The sequence below is a fragment of the Haliotis rufescens genome, unplaced genomic scaffold, assembly GCF_023055435.1.
Source record: "Haliotis rufescens isolate VD_foot unplaced genomic scaffold, xgHalRufe1.0.p SCAF_1, whole genome shotgun sequence".
NCBI classification, from domain to species: domain Eukaryota; kingdom Metazoa; phylum Mollusca; class Gastropoda; order Lepetellida; family Haliotidae; genus Haliotis; species Haliotis rufescens.
This window is the reverse complement of record NW_025963779.1, coordinates 10,557,991-10,582,678: the sequence shown is the minus strand read 5'-3', so window position 1 is coordinate 10,582,678 and position 24,688 is coordinate 10,557,991. Positions and strand designations below refer to the sequence as shown.

Below are 24,688 nucleotides of genomic sequence, written 5' to 3'. Positions count from 1 at the left end.
AATTATTATTTAATTTATGAACTGATTAATACACTAGGTCTCATTCGTATTGACGAACGCTACTGAATGTTTTTGACTTTGTATGGCATTTTGTAGTATGACCCCGATCATAATACACCCCTCTAAAAGGTAACATCAGAGACCATAAATATATGGTCTCTGGTAACATGCATATATATAATAATGATTTTGTTTTTAAATGACGCTTCGGCGGGGAGCTGAGTATGACATCGAGTGGATGTTTACTGAGTGGGTGTCCGAGCGAATAAAATAAATGTTTGGCGTTTGTGTTTGTTTTCCATTCGGATACTCAAGACTTCCAATTCCACGCAACAAACTTTGAAATACTCTATAGCGCTGCAGGTTCCCGAAAGTGAGATGCGCATGTCCTAATGTATAAACTTCCGGTTTGAAAAGAAGCGTGATTCTGTCGTTTCAAAAGTAAATAGTAAACATGGACCACAAGAGAAAGGCAATGGATGGAGCTTTGGTGCCCGTTAAACGGGCACGTGGAAATGAAGTCGTCTTAGCAGATGGCGACACGAACGGTGCTTTGCTACAGAGTCAGAATGTAAGTTGATCGTGAAAACCGGCCCGACCATATCTGTATGCGGATTGTCTCCCCTCCTGTTATATTTAGTTTTCATACTGCACTGTTAATGTAATTTTGTTTTTAGAAAGAAAACAATTAGGATATAGATTGGTGAAAAGTGTATATTAACCCTTCGTATTGAAGAAAACTATTCTTTGTCATAACCATATTGTTGTCAGTGCTGTGTCATGAAATTCTGAAGTGAATCAGTACTGACGATATCACTTTACCTGGCACAGGCATGAAATGGGAAAGATATTTTTGCCTTCCTCAGAAAAATGATAGATAAATAACTGTGGTTGTAAACTGCAGGCTGAAATGTGTTTCTAGTTCTACTCAACAATAAAATTGGAAGAAACATATTTAATGATGTTAACATAGTTTTCTGTTTGTTTATTCGGGCCAGGGTCCACCTCGGACATCTAGTCTTGATGGGCCAATCATGCTGCTTACAGGCCATGAGGGAGAAATATTTACAGCCAAATTCTCTCCAGATGGGCAGTTAATTGCTTCATCAGGGTTTGACAGGCTCATATGTGAGTAATTTGAGCATTGAAAGACTGCTGTTTTTGTTTTGTGGAAATTTTTATTTGAAATACCATTAAAATCATTTATTCACATTGAAAAATCATCATCAAACATAATGTAAAGGCTCTCCAGCATACTGTTAGCAAATTAACATGTTAGCTGTGAAAATATCTGACAAGCTATCTTTTGATGCAAGGACTTTTCTGTCATACTACATGTCAGTGTAACATGGTATAACCTGATAACCATAACACTATTGCTAAACTTTCATGTATCAGTTCAAAATCAGGACCAAGAAATATTTTATATTGTGCTTCTTCATTTATTTCCAGATTTTTGGACAGTATATGGGGAATGTGAGAACTTCACAGTATTGAAAGGACACACAGGAGCTGTGATGGATTTAGAATTTTCCACAGATGGAGGGTAAATGTGTGAAATTGTTACTTGCAATTATTAGGATATATTATGATTAACCATCAGCCATCAGGTCAGTGTTGCTTTCACAAAGCTATTATGCTAAGTATAAGTATAATTACCTGAATGGTTTTGATTCCAATTTGGGAATTTGGATGGCATTTGCTACAAGTTTGTAGCGGAATATTAACCTCGGAATACCTAGATCAATCCCAGCTTACACAACATTCAGCTACATAGTTCTTCAAATGATGAGGCAAATGTCGTCCCATTCTGTCAGTTGTTTACATTTACTCCTTCATGTCCATCTAGAATGCTGTTCACTGTATCAACGGACAAGACAGGTGCAGTGTGGGATGTTGATTCAGGAACACGTATACGCAAGTTGAAAGGTCACCAGACGTTTGTCAACTCTTGTAATCCTGCAAGAAGGGGTCCACAGCTGGTGTGCACAGGAAGTGATGATGGAACAGTCAAAGTAAGCTTGTGTGGAACCTCACTTATCCAGTGTATCATATCCATTCTATTAACATAAGTGCTCTGCACCCTACGTCCTCCCGAGGCAAGGGAGAGAACTGACTATGTCCATTTTCCACCCTTGCCAAGACCCATGATGATCCTGGGTGACTAGATCCTCAGCAACCCATATGCTTGCCATGAAAGGCGACTAATGGGAGTGGGTGGTAAGGCTCTCGACCTGGTTGATGCATGTCATCGTATCACAATTGCGCTGATCGATGCTCACCATGTCAGTCACTGGATTGTCTGGTCCAGAATCGATTATTTATAGACCACCATCATATCTGGAGTATTGCTGAGTGCAGCGTTAAACAGCAAACAAACAAAACTCTTGCCACACTAGGATGGAATTTCTTAGTTTTAGTTTGCCTGTCCCAAAAATTCGGTGCATAGTCCAATCATAAATTGTGGGAAAAAATCAACATCTGGTTTGTAAACAACATGGCAACTGTAGTGCAGATTTAAGTCAATTGCATGATTTGCAAAACATATGTAACCCCAACTGGGCATCGACAGATATTTTCCAAATCTTTTCATGCTTTTAATGAACATGCTCAAGTGATTTGTTGCACTTCACGAGATAAGACTCATTTTATTACAATAATGATCTTGATTATCGATCAGGACGTGTTGACTAGGCGGCTATTTGTTTCAAGCAAATGCTAGTGATATGAAGGGTCATAACTCGTAATAGCCACTGGTGGTTCTATGAACAAATTGGCAAGTATGGAAACTCGACTTTTATAGTCAGTTAATTCCCTTGCATTTGGAAAATGTGGATACTACCACTACTAGCTCTGTTATGAATTAGTCTGGTTTGACTGACATGACACTACAAATACCCAATCAAATCACACACATAAGTGAGAGATGTTCTGAAACATCCTGACCGAAGCTAAGGTAGCAAATTGGTCAAGGGTATGTCATAGACACTCAACACAAGTATGGATATATACACTGGATATTCAAGGATGGCTGGTGATACTTGTTTGTATTTTGTCTTGTACCGGGACCGCCGCCGTAGTCTAGTGGATGGAGCATCTCCATGGAGAGCAGAATGTCAGTAGTTTGATTCCCTGGCCGCATAAAACCAAAAGACAGTAGAGATGGTACTTGTTGCTACCCTGCCTAGGCCGAGCATGACAACACAAATATTTTCTAAGTTTATCATAAATCTCACAGTGTCATTTAGGATAGGCTAGATTAGGTAGTGCATTATTTTGATATATACCGTATTCGACGTATTAAGCGCCTGGGGCGCTCTCAAAATTGGAAATAGTGGGCTCTTATTAGAATATAATTTTGGTGAGAACAAAAGCAGAGTTGAAAAATTGTAAATTTCGTACAGTAGTTTATGCTGACAGCTTGAAATGATACAAAAGAAAAGTATGTACGTATCATACACGAGAGATATATTTTCTAGAATTTAATTGCCCACAGTCAAGGGTGCATATAACACACGAGTGAGTATTATACACGAATCAATAAGTCTTGTGTACATTGATCAATCGGAAGGGGTGCTAATTGGGATTGTTCACTAGTAAATATATTAGCAAATATCGCCATGGGCGCTTATTAGAGCGGGGCGCTTATTATGTCGAATACGGTGTGCTAATTTTCATAGCCCCATGATTCGTATTTATTTAATGAAGCCAGAAAAGCACTTTACTAGCATTTTGTTCAAGACCCCCTCACCTTATTGAAAGGCACCGTAGAACAACATTCACTACATGAATATCATTGTGTATACTTTGTACTTTGATAGATTGTCTAATTGAGTTCCAAGCTTCAGATAGCCAGCTGTTGTGGAGATTGGTGTTGGAGATGTGTACAGTGCTGTTGCTATGTTCCAGTTGTGGGATGCCAGAAAGAAGGGTGTGATACAGACGTTTCAGAACACATACCAGGTAACAGCCGTCAGTTTCAACGACACAGCTGAACAAATCTTCTCTGGGGGGATTGACAATGACATCAAGGTGAGATAATGTGATTGTTAATACTGATACACATGACTGTTAATACTGATACACATGATTGTTATTACTGATACACATGATTGTTAATACTGATACACAGGATTGTTAATACTGATACACTTGATTGTTAATACTTATACACATGATTGTTATAACTAATACACATGATTTTTAATACTGATACACTTGATTGTTAATACTGATACACGTGATTGTTAATACCGAAACACTTGATTGTTCATACTGATACACTATTGTTAATATTGATACACGTGATTATTAATACTGACAGACATGATTGTTAATACTGATACACGTGATTGTTATTCCGACAGACATGATTGTTAATACTGATACACATCATTGTTTATACTGATACACATGATTGTTATTACTGATACACATGATTGTTAATACTGATACACGGGATTGTTAATACCGATACACTTGATTGTTAATACTTATACACATGATTGTTATAACTAATACACATGATTTTTAATACTGATACACTTGATTGTTAATACTGATACACAGGATTGTTAATACCGATACACTTGATTGTTATTACTGATACACATGATTGTTAATACCGAAACACTTGATTGTTAATACTGATTCATGTGATTGTTAATACTGATACATGTGATTGTTAATACCGAAACACTTGATTGTTAATACTGATTCACGTGATTGTTAATACTGATACACGTGATTGTTAATACTGACAGACATGATTGTTAATACTGATACACATGATTGTTAATACTGATACACGTGATTCTTAATACTGATACACGTGATTGTTAATACTGATACACTTGATTGTTAATACTGATACACATCATTGTTTATACTGATACACATCATTGTTTATACTGATACACGTGATTGTTAAAACTGATACACAGGATTGTTAAAACTGATACACATGATTGTTAATACTGATACACAGGATTGTTAAAACTGATACACATGATTGTTAATACCAAAACACTTGATTGTTAATACTGATACACTTGATTGTTAATACTGATACATGCGATTGTTTATACTGATACACATCATTGTTTATACTGATACACATCATTGTTTATACTGATACACGTGATTGTTAAAACTGATACACAGGATTGTTAATACTGATACAAGTGATTGTTAATACTGATACACGCGATTGTTTATACTGATACACATGATTGTTTATACTGATACAAGTGATTGTTTATACTGATACACATGATTGTTTATACTGATACACATGATTGTTTATACTGATACACATGATTGTTTATACTGATACAAGGGCGGTCGGGTAGCCTAGTGGTTAAAACGTTCGCTCATCACGCAGAAGACCCGGGTTCGATTCCCGACATTGGTACAATGTGTGAAGCCCGCCCCGCCGTGATATTGCTGGCTGATAAAAGCGGCGTAAAACCATACTCACTCACTCACTTATACTGATACACATGATTGTTGATACTGATACACATGATTATTATACCCCTGACAAAATGTCGGGGTATATAGTTAAACCAAGGTTCCGTCCGTCTGTCTGTCTGTCCGTCCGAAAATTTTGTTCGCGCAATTTCTCTAAAACTATTCAGGGGATTCATCTCAAACTTAGTACATATAATCTGTGTCATATGGAGGGTTGCAGTCAAAAGAAAAAAATGTTTTTATTAATTTTCCATTTTTTTATGAATTTTTCAAACCCTAAGGCTATCCTAGCTATTTAATTTGCAACTACTGACACACTAGGCGGGTCGGGGGTATTAGTGAGCCACGCTCACTTTTGCACTTGTTGATACACAGGATAGAGTTGGTTTTCAGCAAGTGGCTAACAAGATCGGGTGGTTAGGCTTGGTGACTTGGATGGTGCATGTCATCGCATCCCAGTTGCGTAGATGCTCATGTTATGCTTGTTTTTTCAGGTATGGGATTTAAGGAAGAACAATGTGCTATATCGAATGCGAGGCCACTCCGACACAGTGACTGGGATTGAGGTCAGCCCAGATGGGTCCTATCTCCTCTCGAACGCTATGGATAATACATGTAAGGCCACAGGAACATCAACATATCAGAAGTATATGTGCAGTTTTATTAGCCCCTTTGAGTGGGGATTATAGCCTAAGTATCCCATGCTTGTTTATCTCAAGTATCCTATGCTTGTTTATCCCCAGTATCCCATGCTTGTTTATCCCCAGTAACCCATGCTTGTTTATTGCCAGTATCCAATGATTGTTTATCCCCAGTATCCCATGCTTGTTTATCCCCAGTATCCCATACTTGTTTATTGCCAGTAACCCATGCTTGTTTATCCCCAGTATCCCATGCTTGTTTATCCCAATTATCCCATGCTTGTTTATTGCCAGTATCCCTGCTTGTTTATTGCCACTATCCCATACTTGTTTATTGCCAGTATCCCATGCTTGTTTATTGCCAGTATCCCATGCTTGTTTATTGCCAGTATCCCATGCTTGTTTATTGCCAGTAACCCATGCTTGTTTATTGCCAGTATCCCATGCTTGTTTATTGCCAGTATCCCATGCTTGTTTATTGCCAGTAACCCATGCTTGTTTATCCCCAGTATCCCATGCTTGTTTATCCCTAGTATTCCATGCTTGTTTATCCCTAGTATCCCATGCTTGTTTATCCCTAGTACTCCATGCTTGTTTATCCCCAGTATCCCATGCTTGTTTATTGCCAGTAACCCATGCTTGTTTAAGAAATATTGGTTTACCTGGCCAAGACCTCAATAATTACTGGAATAATGCTCACATCAGCGTAAAATTCCAATATCACACTCTCGCTTGTTCCCAAGAAAATATAACTGTTGCTTTATATCTGGATGGCCACACTATCGACCACTGGTTTGTCTGGGGAAAGCCTGATGACTTTACGTGTTGCTGTGATACGCCTGAAAAATTGCAGTCTTCAGTGTGACACCCTATTCACTCATTTCATAAGGCTTTTTAATTGGTCTCAGAAGATATGATCAAGTTTCATTAAGAGTTTTCAGCTAGGATGAAAAACATATGTGTTTTCCTCTATTTCGTCAAACTGTGATCAATTATGTTCTGTTCTTACAGTGAGAGTGTGGGATATCCGACCCTTTGCACCCCAGGAACGATGCGTAAAGATATTTCAAGGTCATCAACATACATTTGAGAAGGTATGGTCAGCAGGGTTTTACTGCAGTGACAGTGACTTCAATAGTACAGGCAACATGACATCAGCCAAACCTTAGGTTCTCTTGGGATAAGGTCCATATAAATCTATAAGCAACCTTACCACATCTTTAGTATTTACAGACTGCCCTGATTTTGCTGATAGTCATGTGAACTATACACTGACTGAATTCTTTAGTATCTGATGAAATAAGGAATTCTTAGACTGAATATAATCAGTTGGGGATCATACATATTTTAGATGATATTGTTTTGTAGTGAAGGCTGAGCACATGATTTCATAAAAATATCTTCAAAAATATTCATGATCCCATTTTTCACATCAATGGATCCCTAAATAGGATACAGACTATTCAGGTACCATAAATTCTTTTGTGATTAATTTGATCTGCCCAATCTGAAAATGTTTCAAAAATAAGCCATATAAGATATGATGTAAAATTTGGCCAAGGCACCAGAGATTGGAAGCAATGGATATGCATGATGCCGGTAATCACACTTATCAATTTAAATTTCAGAATCGTACACACTGTTGCTTTCTTTTATTTTAATTTTAACCTTTCCAAGCTGAAAATTATAAAATATTAACACAAAAATGTTGGCACCAATGGGTTACCAGTGCATTTTATGCAAGTTTTTCCATTTTCTTGTTTTCAAGTTTTGGTTTTCATTTCAGAATCTGTTGCACTGTTCATGGTCAGCTGATGGCAGCAAGGTGACGGCAGGTTCTGGTGACCGCTTCGTCTATGTGTGGGACACAACATCACGACGGATCTTATACAAGCTTCCCGGTCATGCTGGCTCAGTCAATGAAGTTGACTTCCACCCTCACGAACCAATAGGTAATGTTGCTTCACAAACTTGTATCCTTTGAAGTTTCATTTGTCAGTAGGACATCAGCTTCTCTGAAATCTAGTGGTTCCTGCACGTGACTGTAAATTAAGACTTTATTGCCTCTTTTATGTGACATGTATACAATCTAGTTTCCATGCCATGTTAACCTGAAAAAATAAAAGTGTTTTTATATGTTTTTATGCTGCACTTTACACATAACATACACAAACCAGGGTCTATGCTACAAGTGACCTGTGAAGATCCAGGGTAGAAAAGGTCTTCAGCAACCCATGCTGAATCGGGTCAGGTTTGCTGACTTGGTTGATGCATGTCATCATATCCCAATTGCATAGATCAATGCTCATGATGTCAATCACTGGATTGTCTGGTCCAGACTCAATTATTTACAGACCGTCGTCATATAGCTGGAATATCGCTGAGTGTGGCGTTGAACAACAGCCAAACAAACATCTATGCTACAAGTATGAATGTTTGATTGTTGTGGAAATTTGAGGACTCTTTGTTTCTTTCCAGTGCTCTCCTGTTCAAGTGATAAGAAGATGTACCTCGGAGAAATAGAGTGACCCATTCCCCAGCAGATGTATGGACTCAAAAACAAATGTGAAATATGACAGACACAACTGATAAACCTGACCAGTCTATTCTGAATATGTACTGGATGCAAGTGCATTGTGTACTTTGTGCCGTTCCACTAGGCTGTCCCACAGAGAGACAATGCGACACTGAAGAAGTACAGTATGCCATGTCTACAGGCAGTTGTTAGTACTTTTAAAACACGAGTTTCATTTTTTGATAATCAGTTGACCTCAAATCTACTGTAGTTATTGTCCATTACAAGCAAAGTGATAATGAAAGGTGATCCTTTAGAGGACAGGGCATAGCCCATTAGCCAGATCCCGTTCAACAAAGTGATCATTGCGCTGTGACTGTCGTATGTTAGTGACAATTGTCTAAGCGTTAAGATTGTTTTGTGAAACAGGGCCCTTATCCTTAGCGCTATGACTAATTTAAATCTATGCTAAAGGAAGGGAGTTACACCAGCGTTAGTGCTAGGATTGATATGTGGAACAGGGTCCTAGGCCTTAGCACTACGACTAATTAAAATCTATGCTAAAGCAAGGGAGTTACACCAATCTTGGCGCTAAGATTGTTCTGTGGGACAAGGCCCAGGTAAGTTTTCCTTGATGTTTGAGGTGTTTTAAGTAGAAAGGCTTGTTTATGCTATTGTTTAATGCAGTACTGTTACTTCCCAGGCAGATCAGTGGGGGTTGCCCATTCACATACTGCAGACCAGGGTGCCGTTGTACAAAACAACCTTAGCGCTACAACTGTTGTAAGTCTATGTTAAAGTATGGGACTTACGATCGCCTGAGCACTACGATCGCTCTGTACAACAGCAGCCAGGCACATTTTTCACATTGTCTCAAGAATGGTGATCAGAAACTATTCCTGTCAGGTTGAATTGAAAGGTGCATTCATCATTTGTAAATAAACTCATTGCATTGTATGATAAAATAAATATTTACAAGAGATCTTTTGGTGTTGAATGTTTATGCTTGAGTCAAGGTAAGGAGCTGTCAGACTGTTCATGCTTTACATCACTGCTGCATGCAGAGATTATAAAACACATTCAGGTTGAAGTGTGTGTGAGGAAAGGAGGGAGCGAACATGGACAGTATGCCAGTTATGTCACAGTATGTTTGCTTGATGTGGGAGGAAAGCCTGAAGTGATGCAGGTCTTAGACATTTACGACTTGGTAAAACCCACAAGCACGGGTATAGTGCTGACAAACCTAGAAACATAATCGGGGCAAATGGGGATTTGGACCCACGATAGTAGATTACTGGCATGCCCAGGGGATGCAACTCTGCACAGTGATTTGTGGCACCTTCGATGTTCGTCTACCAGGAATGAAAAGCAGCAGACATTCAGAATCCACTTTAAAGATATTCATTGAGTCATATTATACGGCTGTAAGACCTAAATTAGCATATGTTACAGTGTGTATGTATGTGTGTTTTTGTTGTTTAATGCTGCACTCAGCAAGTTTCTAACTATATGACTGCAGCCTGTAAATAATTGAGCCTGGACCAGACAACCAAGTGATTGATATTGTAAGCAAAACTCCATGTCATAGGGGTCCAATGACACACTGTGTTGTTGCCTCTAATGACCAGATCACTAGAGTAAACATTTTGACAAGACATCTCACGACAAAATGTTTTTATTTCACAAAGCCTACATCTGTTGTTTATGAAATGGCTGCTTGATGGGTCTACCTTTCAGCTGTTGAAACATTCTTACCCAAAGTCCTTCATGTAGAATCTGGGGCAGGTCTCAACTACCCTTGCTGGTCATTAAAGTTGATGAAATCGAGAATTGGGTTTATCCAGCTTAGGAGTTTGTTTTAAGAAATATTATGCGTCTTTGTTCTTATGGTGTGTATTGATGTTCATGTAATCAACCAGTGGTGTGCCAATTCAAGATGTGTGTAATTCGGATTACTGACAGGCCAAGGGACAGTCGGGTAGCCTAGTGGTTTAAGTGTTCGCTTGTCACACCGAAGACCCAGGTTCGATTCCCGACATGGGTACAATGTGTGAAGCCCATTTCTGGTGTCCCCCACCGTTACAAAACAGATTACTGACAGGCCAAGGGGCGGTCGGGTAGCCTAGTGGTTTAAGTGTTCGCTTGTCACACTGAAGACCCAGGTTCGATTCCCGACATGGGTACAATGTGTGAAGCCCATTTCTGGTGTCCCCCACCGTTACAAAACAGATTACTGACAGGCCAAGGGGCGGTCGGGTAGCCTAGTGGTTTAAGTGTTCGCTTGTCACACCGAAGACCCAGGTTCGATTCCCGACATGGGTACAATGTGTGAAGCCCATTTCTGGTGTCCCCAACCGTTACATTGCTGAAATATTGCTAAAAGTGGCGTAAAACCATACTCACTTGCTAACTGACAGACCATTATGAATGTCTACGACCTGTGCGTGTACAATCCACAAATACTTCAACACAAAGTTTGGCAATGTTTATTCAATACTGACTTCATAAAACATGTACCGCTATTCATTCATACAACAGCTTTTGAGCAAATATTACAATGTAAAAAACATAACACACAGAGTCCCACCAGGAAACACTAAAGGAATTAAATCTCCAGTTCGTGGTATATGATATCACTGTTGGAATATACTTCATTAAGTAATACAATGATAACCCTACATGCCCTAACGCAGAAGTTTGTTTCTGGTTTGAAAGCGCTGTTTTTTCATCAGAAGATTGCTAAAAACATGAATATTACAGCATGAAATGAGTGTCGAAAGCTGACAAGAAATGTCCAACCTATTCTACTTACTGCAGGAAAAAGGGGTTAGAATCAATCTCATTCAAATCAGATCTTATAGCAGTAGCAGTAGTAGCTATATTCTTTATTATGAATTGTATGTATTGTCTGGAGAAGTAGATTAGGAAAGCTTTGAAAGGTATTTTATGCCACTTAAAGATATTAACAAAATTCATTTTTTGATTCCATTTGCATATTCCTCACTCACTACATAATATTCTGCATAATATCACATATTGTTGTCCTTGCTCACAGGACAAATGTATTACTAGATCTTGCTTTTGTCATCAACATGTAAAATATTAAAAAATAGCACTCACTTAGCAGTTTAGTTCTGAAAAATTCAACATTTCTCAACTCCGCCAAGTTAAAAAAATAAATATCTACTAAAATAATATCAGGTAATATTATATTTTGTCAAACTGAATTACCTAGGACCATGAATCTGGTAAATGAGCAAAAAGATTTCAATTTGGACTCTTCACAGAAGAGTATATTACAACAAAGATATTCGTTCCTAATAAATAGCTTCTTTACAACTTTACACATTTGTGAAATACTAAAAACGGTTTTCCAATAATCTAATAATCTAATAGCACTGTAGCAGCATGATATGTTTTCCTAACACGATTAATATCATCCCCCCGCACCCTCCCCCCCTCCACAAATAGAGTCATACAGGTATTCCCTATCTAAATTTGGAACACTGAAGAGATCAACTTTCAATTAACATAAGAAGTCTACTTTCATCTATCACTTTATTTTTACAGAAATCATATCAAGATTAATTACTGATGAATAAATTAGACATTTTCACAAGCATACAAATTAAAATGCACTGTGCAAAGCTGATGTAGTACAAATGTCGAATATCTAACAGTCACATATTGGTACAACGTCCTACAAGATGCAAGTCACTGGATTCTTACATAGGTTTAGTAATAACCACATACTGATATGGAATAGTACATTCACAAACTTCACCGGTCTACACTAATCAATCTCATTAAAATAAGATCTTAGTTCTTGCTACCACTAAACAAAGATCTGAGGACATCCCATTACTGGTCACGTCAGAATGACCTTTCATCCAACCCATCAGAGCGTCGCTTACCAGATGGGGAAAGTGACAGTCGGAATGTGGTTTCTAATCATGGAACCTTGAAAAGGTCAACACATGGTATTCCAAACGACAGTTACAGGCTGGACGTCGTGACTCTAACCTTGTGCCGGGTACTGCCATACAATATCGGTCATTCCACAATTTTCTTTTGTTCAGTTTTCAAATTTTGAATCGATATATATGTTCAAAGCGTAGTCTGGATTGGAAGTCACTATTTGAAACAAGTGTCATTAACCTGGGGAAAGCTGCTTTCTGATTGGCTGATGTCAACTACTTGTTAGTTATTTCATTGGTCGGTCAAAGTTCGCGAAAGGTCGTCCTACCTGAAATGGGATGTCTTTAGATCTATATTTACCAATAGCGAGAACTGAGATCTGATTTTAATGAGATTGACCGCTAATGGACATACCAGAGACGTGGGTCCCCAGTGCCTGAGGTAACTACATTGAAGGTGGTAACAATAAAGGGCCCAGTTGTCTCCTGCAATCATGGCTTTGTCATATAACTACACACTCTGCAATATTCCAGCAGTCTGTAAATAATCAAATGTGGACATGACAAACCAGCTATTTATCTTGTGAATGATCCAAGCTGTTGAGGCATGATGACACTAAATCGTGACTAAGACTAAGTCTGACCACTCAGATGCATGAAGAGTTGGGGCAGAATAGGTCTTCAAGCAACCCATGCTTGTCGAAAGAGGTCACTATTGGGATCTGGTGATCACGCTCGCTGACTTGGTTGATGCATGTCATCGTATGCCAATTGCGTGGATGGATGCTCATGATTTTGATTATTTACAGATCACCGTCACGTAGCTGGATAGTGCGGAGTGCGGCGTTAAACAACAAACAAACAAACAAACCCATCAAGTGGCCTCACCAAGCAAGGGAACAAGTCAAACCTGGAATCAGCATGGGTTCGATCTTAAAACTACAACTTGTCCATCTCATATCTGAACATTTACTTACGAGAACCATGCCACACACACAACTAATACTGTGGAATGGGACCTTGGTCAGTTGTGTTTCTGACAACATGGATCACAGCTGGCACTGTTGACCATCCAGGTGTATAGTCCACACCCAATTAGTCAGCCACCATGATGAAATAGAATGGGTCCCTACATCTATGTGATCTGGTTAACTATGTAATTGTTCCCAGGCAGTCTGTGATGTGAGCCTGTGATCAACCACTGGTTTGGCAGATCTGCAGATTAAGCCAAATTCACTCACCCAATCATGTTTAAAATTTCTTGATTTTCACCAAAGTCTATTAATTACATATAGATTAGTTGTCTATGTTTTCAAACTTCTAATGATTATAAACTGATAAGAATCACTGATCATCGACAACCAACCACTTTTGGAACAATAATGTCCAGCAATTAGAGTTTGGTTCAATGCCACCCTGTAGACTTCCAGTTCATGTCAGCATTATGTGGGAGAATAACCCAAGGTGACACCTCAGTGAGTGAGTTGGGTTTAACGCCGCATTGAAGAGTACTCCACTTATATCACCTAAAAACATAATTGGGACAAACCAGGATTCAAACCCATGATCCTAGACTTCTGGCGTGCCCAAGGGATGCAACTCTGCAGAACGAATTGCGGTGCCTTAGATGACTGGGCCACCCACGTCATCCAGGTGACACATGACGCGTATCATTTCGGTAAAGCCCAAGATCACTGGTATAATGACAGTATAATGACTAGCCAGGCAGGATCCGAACCCACAATAAGTGATCCAGGCATTGCTTAATTTTGGTATCTTAGATAACGTGGCCGTCCATTCCCCCTCCTCTTTTATGTGTCTTGGTGTGGAATATCATACAGACTACCTTTAATAAATACACCATCTACCAAATTTACCACAAATCCATTAAGCATGTGTTTCCTAGACAACTGAGCTGAACTAGTTGGTAAGAAACAGTCTTCACAAGACCACAGCCTACCACAGTACAATTCAACATCAACATATTTTTAATGTTCAGTATGAGCCACAGATATAGAACAACACAAGAGGACAGGTACCTGTGCTTTCTTTTGTTGGTCTTTCCTGGAAAATGTTCAAAATGTTTCTAGACCTACACTAAATCTGTTGGCTGTCATCTTTAGCAAATAGCCAACACAGATAGATCCATTTTGGCCTATTCTTTGAATTGTCCAGTTTTTTTGTAATTTTTTAGGACTACCTTGTTTTCACCCTCTTCTGCATGAATGAAAATCATCTCTGAGTCACAGAAATAGTCCTGTTGTTTGTTTTCACAACTTCTGTAAACTTAACACACTGCTGATCAATTGAAAATGACATCTTGGCACATTCAACAATCAAGACAGTTATCTCCCTTTAGTCTGACCAGTTATCTCCCTTTAGCTGCAAGTTGAGTTTATAGTATCAGGTATGAATGTTTGTCTTCCTCTTGTTGAGATCTTCCATAGACTGTTTGAGACAGATCTGTGCAGACTCAAACTCAGGCTCAATGGACAGGGCTTGCTTCATGTCGCTGATGGCTTCATCAAACCTCCCTACAACAAAATGGAAATCTGGATGAAATGGCAATTACTCCTCTTTATTCATTACTTAGTTTCTGTTACAAAATGGGGTTGTTTGTGGAAAAATAATTAGAAATACATTCTTAAATTATCTCTCAAAAGTATTAGGTATGAAAATGATTTCAGGGAAGAGGATGTCTGTTGAAAATCTGAAAATTTAGTTAGTGTGACTGAAGCCAAAATACAGGATTTATGGCAAAGATGTAATAGAGGTAGAGGATTCGTAAGAATTACAAGATTTACTGAAAATTGTACATAAAAGCAATCCAGATGTTATTATTCCATTTCATTGATGCATGTGTGTTTATGTCACCTTCAACTATAATAATTAAGTGCACTTTGAGCAACTACATAGTGGATGAAAACAGTGCCTAACATATCAGCGGTAGTAACTAACACTTTTAGTCCACTAGTCCGTATAATGACAACATATAGGAAAACCCTTAAAAACGGCAAATTTCTACTAGTCCTTATGATACCTTAACTATTGGGCAGTTTGGCAAGGACTACAGGACTGGTGCCAATTTCTACCGCTGCAAATGCACTTTAATAATCATTATTTTATTTATTGACTAGATCATGTCAAGGGGTAATGAACATTGTCCAAGGCAGTCTAACCTACCAAGCCGGTAGTGTATAAGTCCACGGTTGTAGAAGGTGAAGGACATATGTTGGTCGCAGCCTAGACCTCTCGTATAGTCATTAATTGCCTCATCAAACTCCACTTTCTGGTACAGGATAAATCCACGATTGTTGTAAGCAAGTCCAAGCTTTTTCTGACTGAAAAGATGAAGACATGTACATGAATTCAGAATTCAATCGCTTACGTAAATGACTAATTCACAATGTAACACAAAACACAGAAAAAGTAAGGACTCCATCATCAATCATTTGGAATGACAAGCGATCAAACTGAAATGTTAAATAGACTCTTGCACATACCATGACAAAAATATTATTTCACAGTTTTTTCATGCAAAATATCTGAACTCCTTTGTAAACCCTGTTCCCTTTATATACATACACATGAATCACCATTGGCAAATCAATGTATGTCTGCAATCTTGTTGATAAGAGTTCACCAGTATACGTACTTGGTCACCCGCGATATACATGCATCATCCTGTTAATACTCCGGGATTTTCTAGACCTGCTCTGATTCCAATAATCAGCCCTAAATCTGCAGCAATTATCAGTAAACATGATTCCCAAATACAAAAATATAAATTTCCTAATTCTTGTCATAATACTTAAAACTAGTGTGATTAGAGTCTGTCCCATTCCTCCCGTGCCTGGCCGAGTGTAACCAACATGGTCGGCGGCTTATGACGTTGATGCACACGTCTCCCTATCATGTCCCCGATGTGTTCAATGGGGAAGAGGTCTGGGCTCATTCTATGGATGCTGTGCTGCTGGAGGTGAGCAATGACGATGAGTGAACGGTGAGCACGGGTGTTGTCATCCTGAAGACAAATGTCAATCCACACGCCTTGCAAACAGGACAACAAAGGGTGCGAGTATGTTGTCTCGATAGTACTGTCCAGTGACCCTTCCTTGCACAATATGGAGTGGGGTCCGGTCAGTCATAGTGATGTTACCCTACACCATAACTGCCAAATCTGTCACATGGTCTCAGGTTGACATTGGCTTGACATTCATTTCTGTCACCAGACACGTCCATGCCTATCAAGGAAGTGCAAAATCAATCTTGAATCATCTGAAAACGTGTTTCGATGTGGTGTACACCATTGACGTCTGTTAGCAGTATTACGATTTGTATGGGGTAGCACATCACATGGCCGTGGAGCATGGAGATGAGCTGCATGTAGACAATTTCTAATCAGCCTACTTGTAACTCATACTCCTGCAGCCTGATGAAAGTTTGCAGCAATTTGATTCTTCATTTGAGCTCGATTTCGTAGAGCCTTGTTTCAGATCAATCAATCCTGTACATTTGTCGGTGACCTGGGACACCCTGAACAGAGGCGATTTTCAACATTTTGGGTTTGTTGCTACCTGTTCCATAGTCTGCTAAATCACAGCCTGTGAAACATTGAACATATTGACCACTACACGCTGACTTCTGCCAGTTTCCAGCATGCCTGTAGTTGCTCTGCGTGTTACAGATGACCATCGCTAGTACATACACAAACAATGAATGGAATCAAGTAAATCCTACTGTATGATAAGCAGAATCAATAAGAGATTAATCGACCATCTTTAAAAGTGTCTAAATCAGGAATGACACGTGTGGCACTACTGTGTGAGGCATGTGCAAATATAGGATGGGTTTTGGTGTTAAGTTTTACAGACATAAACATGTTTGTTCTAATACTTCGTATTGACATTTACATTCCATAATCACTTTTGTAATACATACTTTGATACCACACTGACTGGACTGACTTTGTGTCAAAGTGATGATATAAACATGGCTTGAAGCAGATCACTTGCATTCACTTGCCACTCACCATGCCTGCTAAGTGAGGTGAGGTGAGGTGAAATTGGGTTTAACGTCGCGTCGCGTTAACTTATATAGCGACGTGCATGTACGTGTGTGTGTTTGTGTGGCTGCTTGTACTAGTCCGGACTGATGCCGATTTATAGTGCTAGCCCACTGAGATACCATGCCGCAGTTTAACATGAATACCCCAGTCGGACACAGTATACTGACTCCGAACCGACCAGTCCTTGTTTTAGCCCCTTAATGCCGAGAGCCAGACAGGGTAACAACAAGTACCATCTTTTAACGTCTTTTGGTATGACGCGACCGGGGATGGAACCCCGGACCTTCCGCTCTCCGGGTAGACACTCTACCACTAGACCACAGAGGCGGTCCCTGCTAAGTGTGTAAAGTGTGGCAAAACTGTCCATAAGAATCAGCCTGCACTTGAGTGGGACTCCTGTTCCAATGTTTAAAATACCCGTCTGCCCGACAGTCTGTTATGGTCTATATTGCTGATGGTCAGTTCTGAAAAGTTGCACACCCAATGGTCTGGCTATTACTGTATTCCCTAAATTACCTAAGCATTCTAGTTTTAATTCAATGTAAGAGGTAAATTAACTTTAGGCCTAAACATTAAACACATTATCGATGAATAAAATTTCAATGTGTTAAGTTACGCTGTTGACAATCCACCAGTTTATTGTTATTTTCTGAGAAGGAACATTAAACAGTACAATACTATTCTTTTGGTCACCCTTTTCTTACTTTTGTCCATTAGTCTAGAAAATTCTAGACTGGCAACATTTTATCTGGTCTGGAAACTTTGCAAAGTTGCCAGACTGGTTGTCTGACTGAAATTTTAGGGAATTTTGTACACTGCCTGTATGCAGTGGATTCATCAGATTGTGGCACAGGAATAAATGAGTATCCCGAGCTTGTCAACAGTGAGTCCAACAATGAACATCTTTGTTACATCTGCTCAGTTCCATTTTCCCTGATGACAGATGACAACGTGGACATGGAAGTTGGTGGAAATCTGATTCAGCTGAGTTGCTATCCATTTGTGGTAATCTGAATGACCCCTGTTACAGCGACGACTAAAATGAACACTAAAATGGCACTCTCTTAGTGTTGTCAGAGCTGCTGCTTTGTGCTACCTATCAACTGATGTTAGGCTGATGCCTAAACTAAAGTTAACAAATATTTGTCATAAAATGAATAAAGATGTAGAACATACCAACTATGTATTTTTATATTTAGAATGTGTCCATTTTGACTTCTTTTGTGGCCATTTTGACCAATATGTTTGTGGTCATTATGACTATGACTTGAAAGAAAATACATTGTGATACTTAGATACTGGTAAATGAAAACCCTTGTCTTATTATGGAACAATATTTAGTCATTGAGTACTGGGAATTCAAAGAAACCGAACTTATATACAATTGGAGCGAAGATGCCTACTCATCACTGATTTGTTTAATACATCTAAGTCATGTAAAATAACCTACAATCAGAAAATACTATTTCACATCCACTTTTACCATAAGTGCATGTCCTCCTTGTGCATTCATGTCTTATTTTGTATCAACACATGATCTTGGATAAATTCTCCCTCACTACCCAGCTCTTAAAAATAAAGTTTATGATAAACAGAAAATGTTGTTTAAATATCCAAACTGCTTTACTGCCCTATATCACTTCATATATTATTCTTCAAATGGGATAATTATTAATATATGTGTCAAATATTTATCATATAATTGTCCCACAGAACACATTCGCTATTCTAATATTTGTTTGTTTGTTGTTTAACGCCACACTCAGCAATATTCTGGTCTGTAAATAATTGAGGCTGAACCAGACAACCCAGTGATTGACATCATGAGCATCGATCTAGGCAATTGGAATACAATGCAGCAACCATTTCAGGGAGCCTGACCACTCGATCCCGTTAGTTGCCTCATACGACAAGCACAGTCGCCTCAATATTCTCATAATCTCTGTCTACAAATAATGGACGTCATTCGTTTTAAGTACCAAAATGCTTACTCCTGTTTAAGAAATTGTAAAATAACCGAAATAAACATTTCCCGCATAAACACGCCTTCTGTTAGTAACAAAATATTTAGTGGTGCATATAGTAATAGTTGATAGTAAAAAAATAACTATGATTTTAGATCTGACATGTTGAATTACATGTGCAAAACATGCAACAACTATAACTCTAGCTTGTTCCGATTGCAGGATGGAAAATAACTAGTTTCAATTCCTCTTCTCTGAAGTGTCATGAGAGAACTCACAGTGCGCTCCGTTCATTTTGGTCGTTGAGGTTTTTCAGCCTTATCGATGCATCTTCAATAAACTGTGTGTAAAATTGTAACGCCTCATCCCTCTTGCCCAACCTCTCCAGTTTCTCTGCCTCTTCAAACAACTCCTCCGTTCTCATTTCCCTGAAGTGAACGAGACTGAAAGACAATCGTCGCTTGCAGGAACTAAGGGAGGTCACTCTGATCTGCAGGTGCCCGTTTCAATGGAGTTGGTTGAGTTTTGTGGTTGTGAGCCCGCCTTCTTTTGACGGGGCAGAAACACATTCATATCAACATATAGTTCTTTATCAACATATAGTTCTTTATAGATTTTGTTTGGCCGTTACACACTTCCCCCGACACACACACACACCATTTTATTAATATCCTGGGTGATTTTGTATCTTGGTATCACGAATCACGTGGGTTTGAAAACTGTGCCATTCTTAGAACTGACCAGATTCATGCATTTACGTGTAGGTTCTGAATAAAATTTATAGGCGAATAGAAAATACTGAATGTAAGTGTTACTCACAGTATGGTACAACACAATACTAAAACCTTGAGGATTAACCGCTAACATCAGGGATGCTAGCATGAAACTATTTGACTGAATATTATGCTATTGAATCTGTATCTACATATCTAAATAGCCTTCAGTTTAAACTGAACGTAATCCATGTCATACCCTGATATTAATCCTTAAAGTTTCACAAATACCAAATTTAAAACAACGAGGCCTAGGAAAGTAATATTCGTACCTGTCACCACAAGAAATAAAAAGTCAAATTCAAGAACAAAACTCGCGAATCAATGTAACAGTTACAGTAGAAGGAAGACGGTTGACAGCTGAGTACGATTAATGAACTAACTTTGTTTGTTTGTTGTTTAAAGCCGCACTCAAAAGTATTCCAGCAATATGACGGCGGTCTGTAAATAATCAAGTCTGGACCAGACAATCCAGTGATTGACGTCATGACCATCCGATCCCGTGGGTCGCCTCTTACGTCGCCTTTTATGGCAAGCATCGTTTAATGAAGACCCTTCACGGGTTAATTAACTAAGAAATGGGGTTGGTTTATATACAACCAACACAAAATATGGGAACTGATGAAATCATAGTGAAGGTGTTATGACGATAAATGTCTGTAAAATTAATTTCGGGAGTGTAGAACAATATCTGGTGTGTCCACCATGTTGGGCGATACATGCACGACACCTTGATACCATACGTTATCAAATATTGGCCATTCATGTGGGCAGTATACTTAACAATGTTTAATTAACCCATGAAACTGATATTGACCGAGGCCATCTGTGAATCGGAGGCAAAACCTTGATTCGTCTATTATCATGGTGTTACGCCATTGGCGCACACACCGTCCCCTGTGTTACCTCGCCCATCCCAATCTTTGCCGTTTGGAGTAAGCTGTTAAGGTCACACTCTCCACAGGACTCCTTGCTTTCAGGCAGTCTGCGTAGAGACGGTTTTCAACGGCAGGTGTTGAAAGTCGCCTTCCTGTTAGTGTTCGGAATTCTCTATCGGTAAAAGGAGAAGACTTAAGTAATATTGCGTAGTGCAATATATGTAATGAGACAGTCTTGTTCTACGTATCGTATATTAAGGCCTGTCAGACTTCTTGATTTGCCAAACATTCGGGCAGCTTGGGATATTGACGTCTCCCTCCCTTCTGTCATACCCACAATTCGCCATTTTGTCTGTTCATTGAGATACTGTCTCGGAGGCACTTAGCTTTGTGCTTTCAGCACAATTCAATCAGTGATTGCGGTTGTTTGTTTGTTATTTATCGCTCTCAGCAATATTCCAGCTATAGGACGGCGGTCAGTAAATAATCGCGTCTTGCCAGACAATCCAGTGATTGACATCATGAGCATCGATCTACACAATTGGGATATGATGACATGCATCAACCAAGTCAGCAAGCCTGACCATCCAACCCGGATAGTCGCCTCTTCCGACAAGCATAGTCGCATATTACGGCTAGCGATTGTGAGTTCCCTTTTGGTGAACACACTTTAATTTCCATGTGCACGTGCAACACGTACAGTGTACACATCGCAACGATAGCAACATTCAAATCATTAGTTCCCTTATTTTTGTGGGTAGTATAATAATAAAAAATACTCAAAAGATGTTAAAGATTTATATACATGTCATTATAGATTAACTATAGTCATATGAAAAAATCGGGTGTTCTTTAACTTATTTTGAGTATTGTATTGGGTTTCAGTAGAATCCAGTACGATTCGTGATCTTTACGTCTTCATGTTGGGGATGTTGGAGATTTATCGAGCGCTTCCAGGGGGCCAGATTTTGCACATCTTTCCTTTTGTAAGTTCAAATAAAAGAGAAGAAAAATACATTCAGTATTACAGAATATGCATTATTTAGGGACATTATCGTAAATGTCACACATTGGATAATTGCTATCACAGTATTCAGTGTCAGGATGTTAAGACCAAGCGCTACTCATCCCCTCCATACAAGCAGAAGCTGAGGCCCCCGCTGTGCTGGCATTTGGCCTTAGAACTAACACGCGGGGTGTCATAAAATTACACCTACTCACTGTATTAAGCATTAAAGGACAAAAAGCCAAATTTGAAACATTCAAAATCTTCCGCGTGACATTTCACATCATTACTTGACGTTTGTAAATGGAGTACAAGAGATGCCACTCATTATGTAAGTAAAATCCTACTTATTGGTTTAATAACAGCCGTTCCTATGCATTTCTCACTGCACATAAAAATTCGCAAATCACCTGAGCAACCTACGTCAAATAATCACAATTCCTCCATACTGAAGTTTTCATTCGCCCACAAAAGGGGAAAAAGTGTCTCTGGAACAGAAGAACTTTATTTGGTTGAAATACAATATGACTGAATAAATTAAAAGAACCATGTCAAGGAGTACGCCATGCGAAAAGTGCGTATTTACCACAGGGGATTTTACAAACGCTTCCAGCATGGAGTTTTTTTCTCACTCGGAAAAACAGATGCTACATCTAGTGTACACGGACTCCGGTCGAACGATCCATGTTGTTGCTTGTTTAAGAGGTCGCCTTCTGCCTTGGTAATTTCGGCTGACCTGTCCCTCTTTGGGACTCATGTGCGAGTTGGGTACACATATCTGTTGCGAGTTTTGGTTTTCATAGAATTTCTGTTTTTGTATTGATATATTTTTATTTTCGTATATTGATATGATTTCATTTTTTAACTTTGGCTGCTCTGTTCATATGCGTTCGAGTAGCTGCACATCACTAAGAAATAGAGTTAGTTTGGCCTTCGCTGTTGCATCTCTCTGCTTTAGATCTACCAATATATAATTAAAGTTTTATACCTACCTGGTCAAAACGGGCCCAACTTCTTTTCGCTGTTGCTTCAGATATGCGCTGTTTTGGGGATTATGTAACAAAACGTATATTTTCTTAACCTTTGAACTTTCTAATCTATATCTTTCCTCAAGTAATAATCCGGATTAAGATTAGCTTAAGGGGTTTTCTCACCTTTGAGGAGATACCGTGTTTTTACAACAGATTACCGTCTGATAGACGGACAACACAATGGGGCATTTCAAACATATTCGTCACCCGTTTAAATTGTAATTTGAAAACGAACATTATACCCCCATTGCAAATGAAATATACTAGCAATAGCCGATCTCAACAAGGACCGATTGCCGTACAAAACCTATACGTTACAAACTATGACGGGTCAACATAATTACAAACAACCTCACCCTTACACAATGTAAGCTTCGATTTATCCACGTTCAGCTTTTGACATGACCCCCATTTGCATAAGGAAACAATATGAAAGATGGGCGTTGTAACTACCGGCGTGGGTAGGAGACAGGTGATGACAGGTGGTGTTTTATATCACAGCTGTCTGGCTACTGTTACAGTGCAACTCAATGATGCTTCCAAGTGTATGCTATAAGTATCCCTGTTTTTTCTAGACTAAACCTGATGTAATGTTACATGCACAAAGTGACACACGTGAATCTATTAACCTTCACGTATTATCCCAGTAGTGCCTTTTCACCAGAAATATCAATAATAATACATTTAATTTCTTACGTAAAAGCATCATCTTTCAGAAGTAAATGTTTCAGAAAAATGTATGTTGATTAGGCAATAAAAACACCTAGGGTCCCGTTCCACAATCCCTACAACTTTCCCAAGCCAATGTTAAAATATGGGAGTTACGTCACCTTAGCTCCTTTGGAAAGGGTAATGGGCCCAGATCTACAGAATCAATGTGGGAGTGATGCTTACCCAGCAAGTGAGTGAGTGAGTGAGTTGGGTATAACCCCGCTTTTAACAGTATTCCAGTTATATCGCGGCTTGTCACCTCATGTGGGAGGAATGCCCGAAGTGATGCAGGTCTAAGACATTTACCACTTCGGTGAAACCCACTAGCACCGGTATGGTGCTGACAAACCTAGAAACATAATCGTGGCGAACCGGGATTCAAACCCACAATCATAGGTTTCTGGCGTGCCCAGCAAGTAACATTAGAGCAATATCACAGCAATCTGAAGAGAATGGGGTCTTGGCAAGCCAGAAGCAGTGGCTGATAGCATGAGTATTGATGCATGATGTTGTGAAGCATAATGCATGAGGAACCAAAACATATTTCAGAATATCCAGGCTATATTAAGGTGGCCTTTAAACAAATGAGTTTACATCATAGTAAGTTGTGTTTTACATTGCTTCTAACAGTATTCCAGTTATATCACAGTGTGTCAGCTTAATGTGGGAGGAAAGCCTGAAGTGATGCAGGTCGCAGACATTTACCACTAAG

At 39.1% G+C, this 24,688-nt stretch overlaps 2 protein-coding genes across 2 annotated transcripts; one reads left to right on the top strand and one right to left on the bottom strand.

Annotated features, from left to right (window-relative positions):
- The first annotated feature begins 383 nt into the window (after positions 1–383).
- LOC124147380 (U5 small nuclear ribonucleoprotein 40 kDa protein-like) lies at positions 384–9,611 on the top strand. The gene is made up of 9 exons (XM_046518083.2): positions 384–571; positions 999–1,128; positions 1,453–1,546; positions 1,850–2,015; positions 3,910–4,032; positions 5,967–6,087; positions 7,125–7,207; positions 7,900–8,065; positions 8,592–9,611. The coding sequence occupies exons 1-9, from the start codon at positions 455–457 to the stop codon at positions 8,639–8,641; spliced, it is 1,050 nt and encodes a 349-aa protein (XP_046374039.1). The 5' UTR covers positions 384–454; the 3' UTR covers positions 8,642–9,611.
- A 1,487-nt stretch (positions 9,612–11,098) lies between these two features.
- LOC124147370 (tetratricopeptide repeat protein 32-like) lies at positions 11,099–20,057 on the bottom strand. The gene is made up of 3 exons (XM_046518072.2): positions 19,856–20,057; positions 15,729–15,886; positions 11,099–15,079 (listed from the first exon to the last, which is right to left on the bottom strand). Exons 1-3 carry the CDS (start codon positions 19,999–20,001, stop codon positions 14,949–14,951), a joined length of 435 nt encoding a protein of 144 aa, XP_046374028.1. The 5' UTR covers positions 20,002–20,057; the 3' UTR covers positions 11,099–14,948.
- Positions 20,058–24,688: the final 4,631 nt, after the last annotated feature.

Bases quoted from the DNA above. Each gene is read 5' to 3' on its own strand.
- LOC124147380 (XM_046518083.2), top strand. From the start codon at position 455: ATGGACCACAAGAGAAAGGCAATGGATGGAGCTTTGGTGCCCGTTAAA. The intron at 572-998 runs GTAAGTTGATCG...TATTCGGGCCAG, and splicing joins CTTTGCTACAGAGTCAGAAT to GGTCCACCTCGGACATCTAG. The intron at 4,033-5,966 runs GTGAGATAATGT...TTGTTTTTTCAG, and splicing joins GGATTGACAATGACATCAAG to GTATGGGATTTAAGGAAGAA.
- LOC124147370 (XM_046518072.2), bottom strand. From the start codon at position 20,001: ATGAGAACGGAGGAGTTGTTTGAAGAGGCAGAGAAACTGGAGAGGTTG. The intron at 15,887-19,855 runs GTGAGTTCTCTC...TCATCTTTTCAG, and splicing joins CAAAATGAACGGAGCGCACT to TCAGAAAAAGCTTGGACTTG. The intron at 15,080-15,728 runs GTAGGTTAGACT...ATTTTGTTGTAG, and splicing joins ACTTATACACTACCGGCTTG to GGAGGTTTGATGAAGCCATC.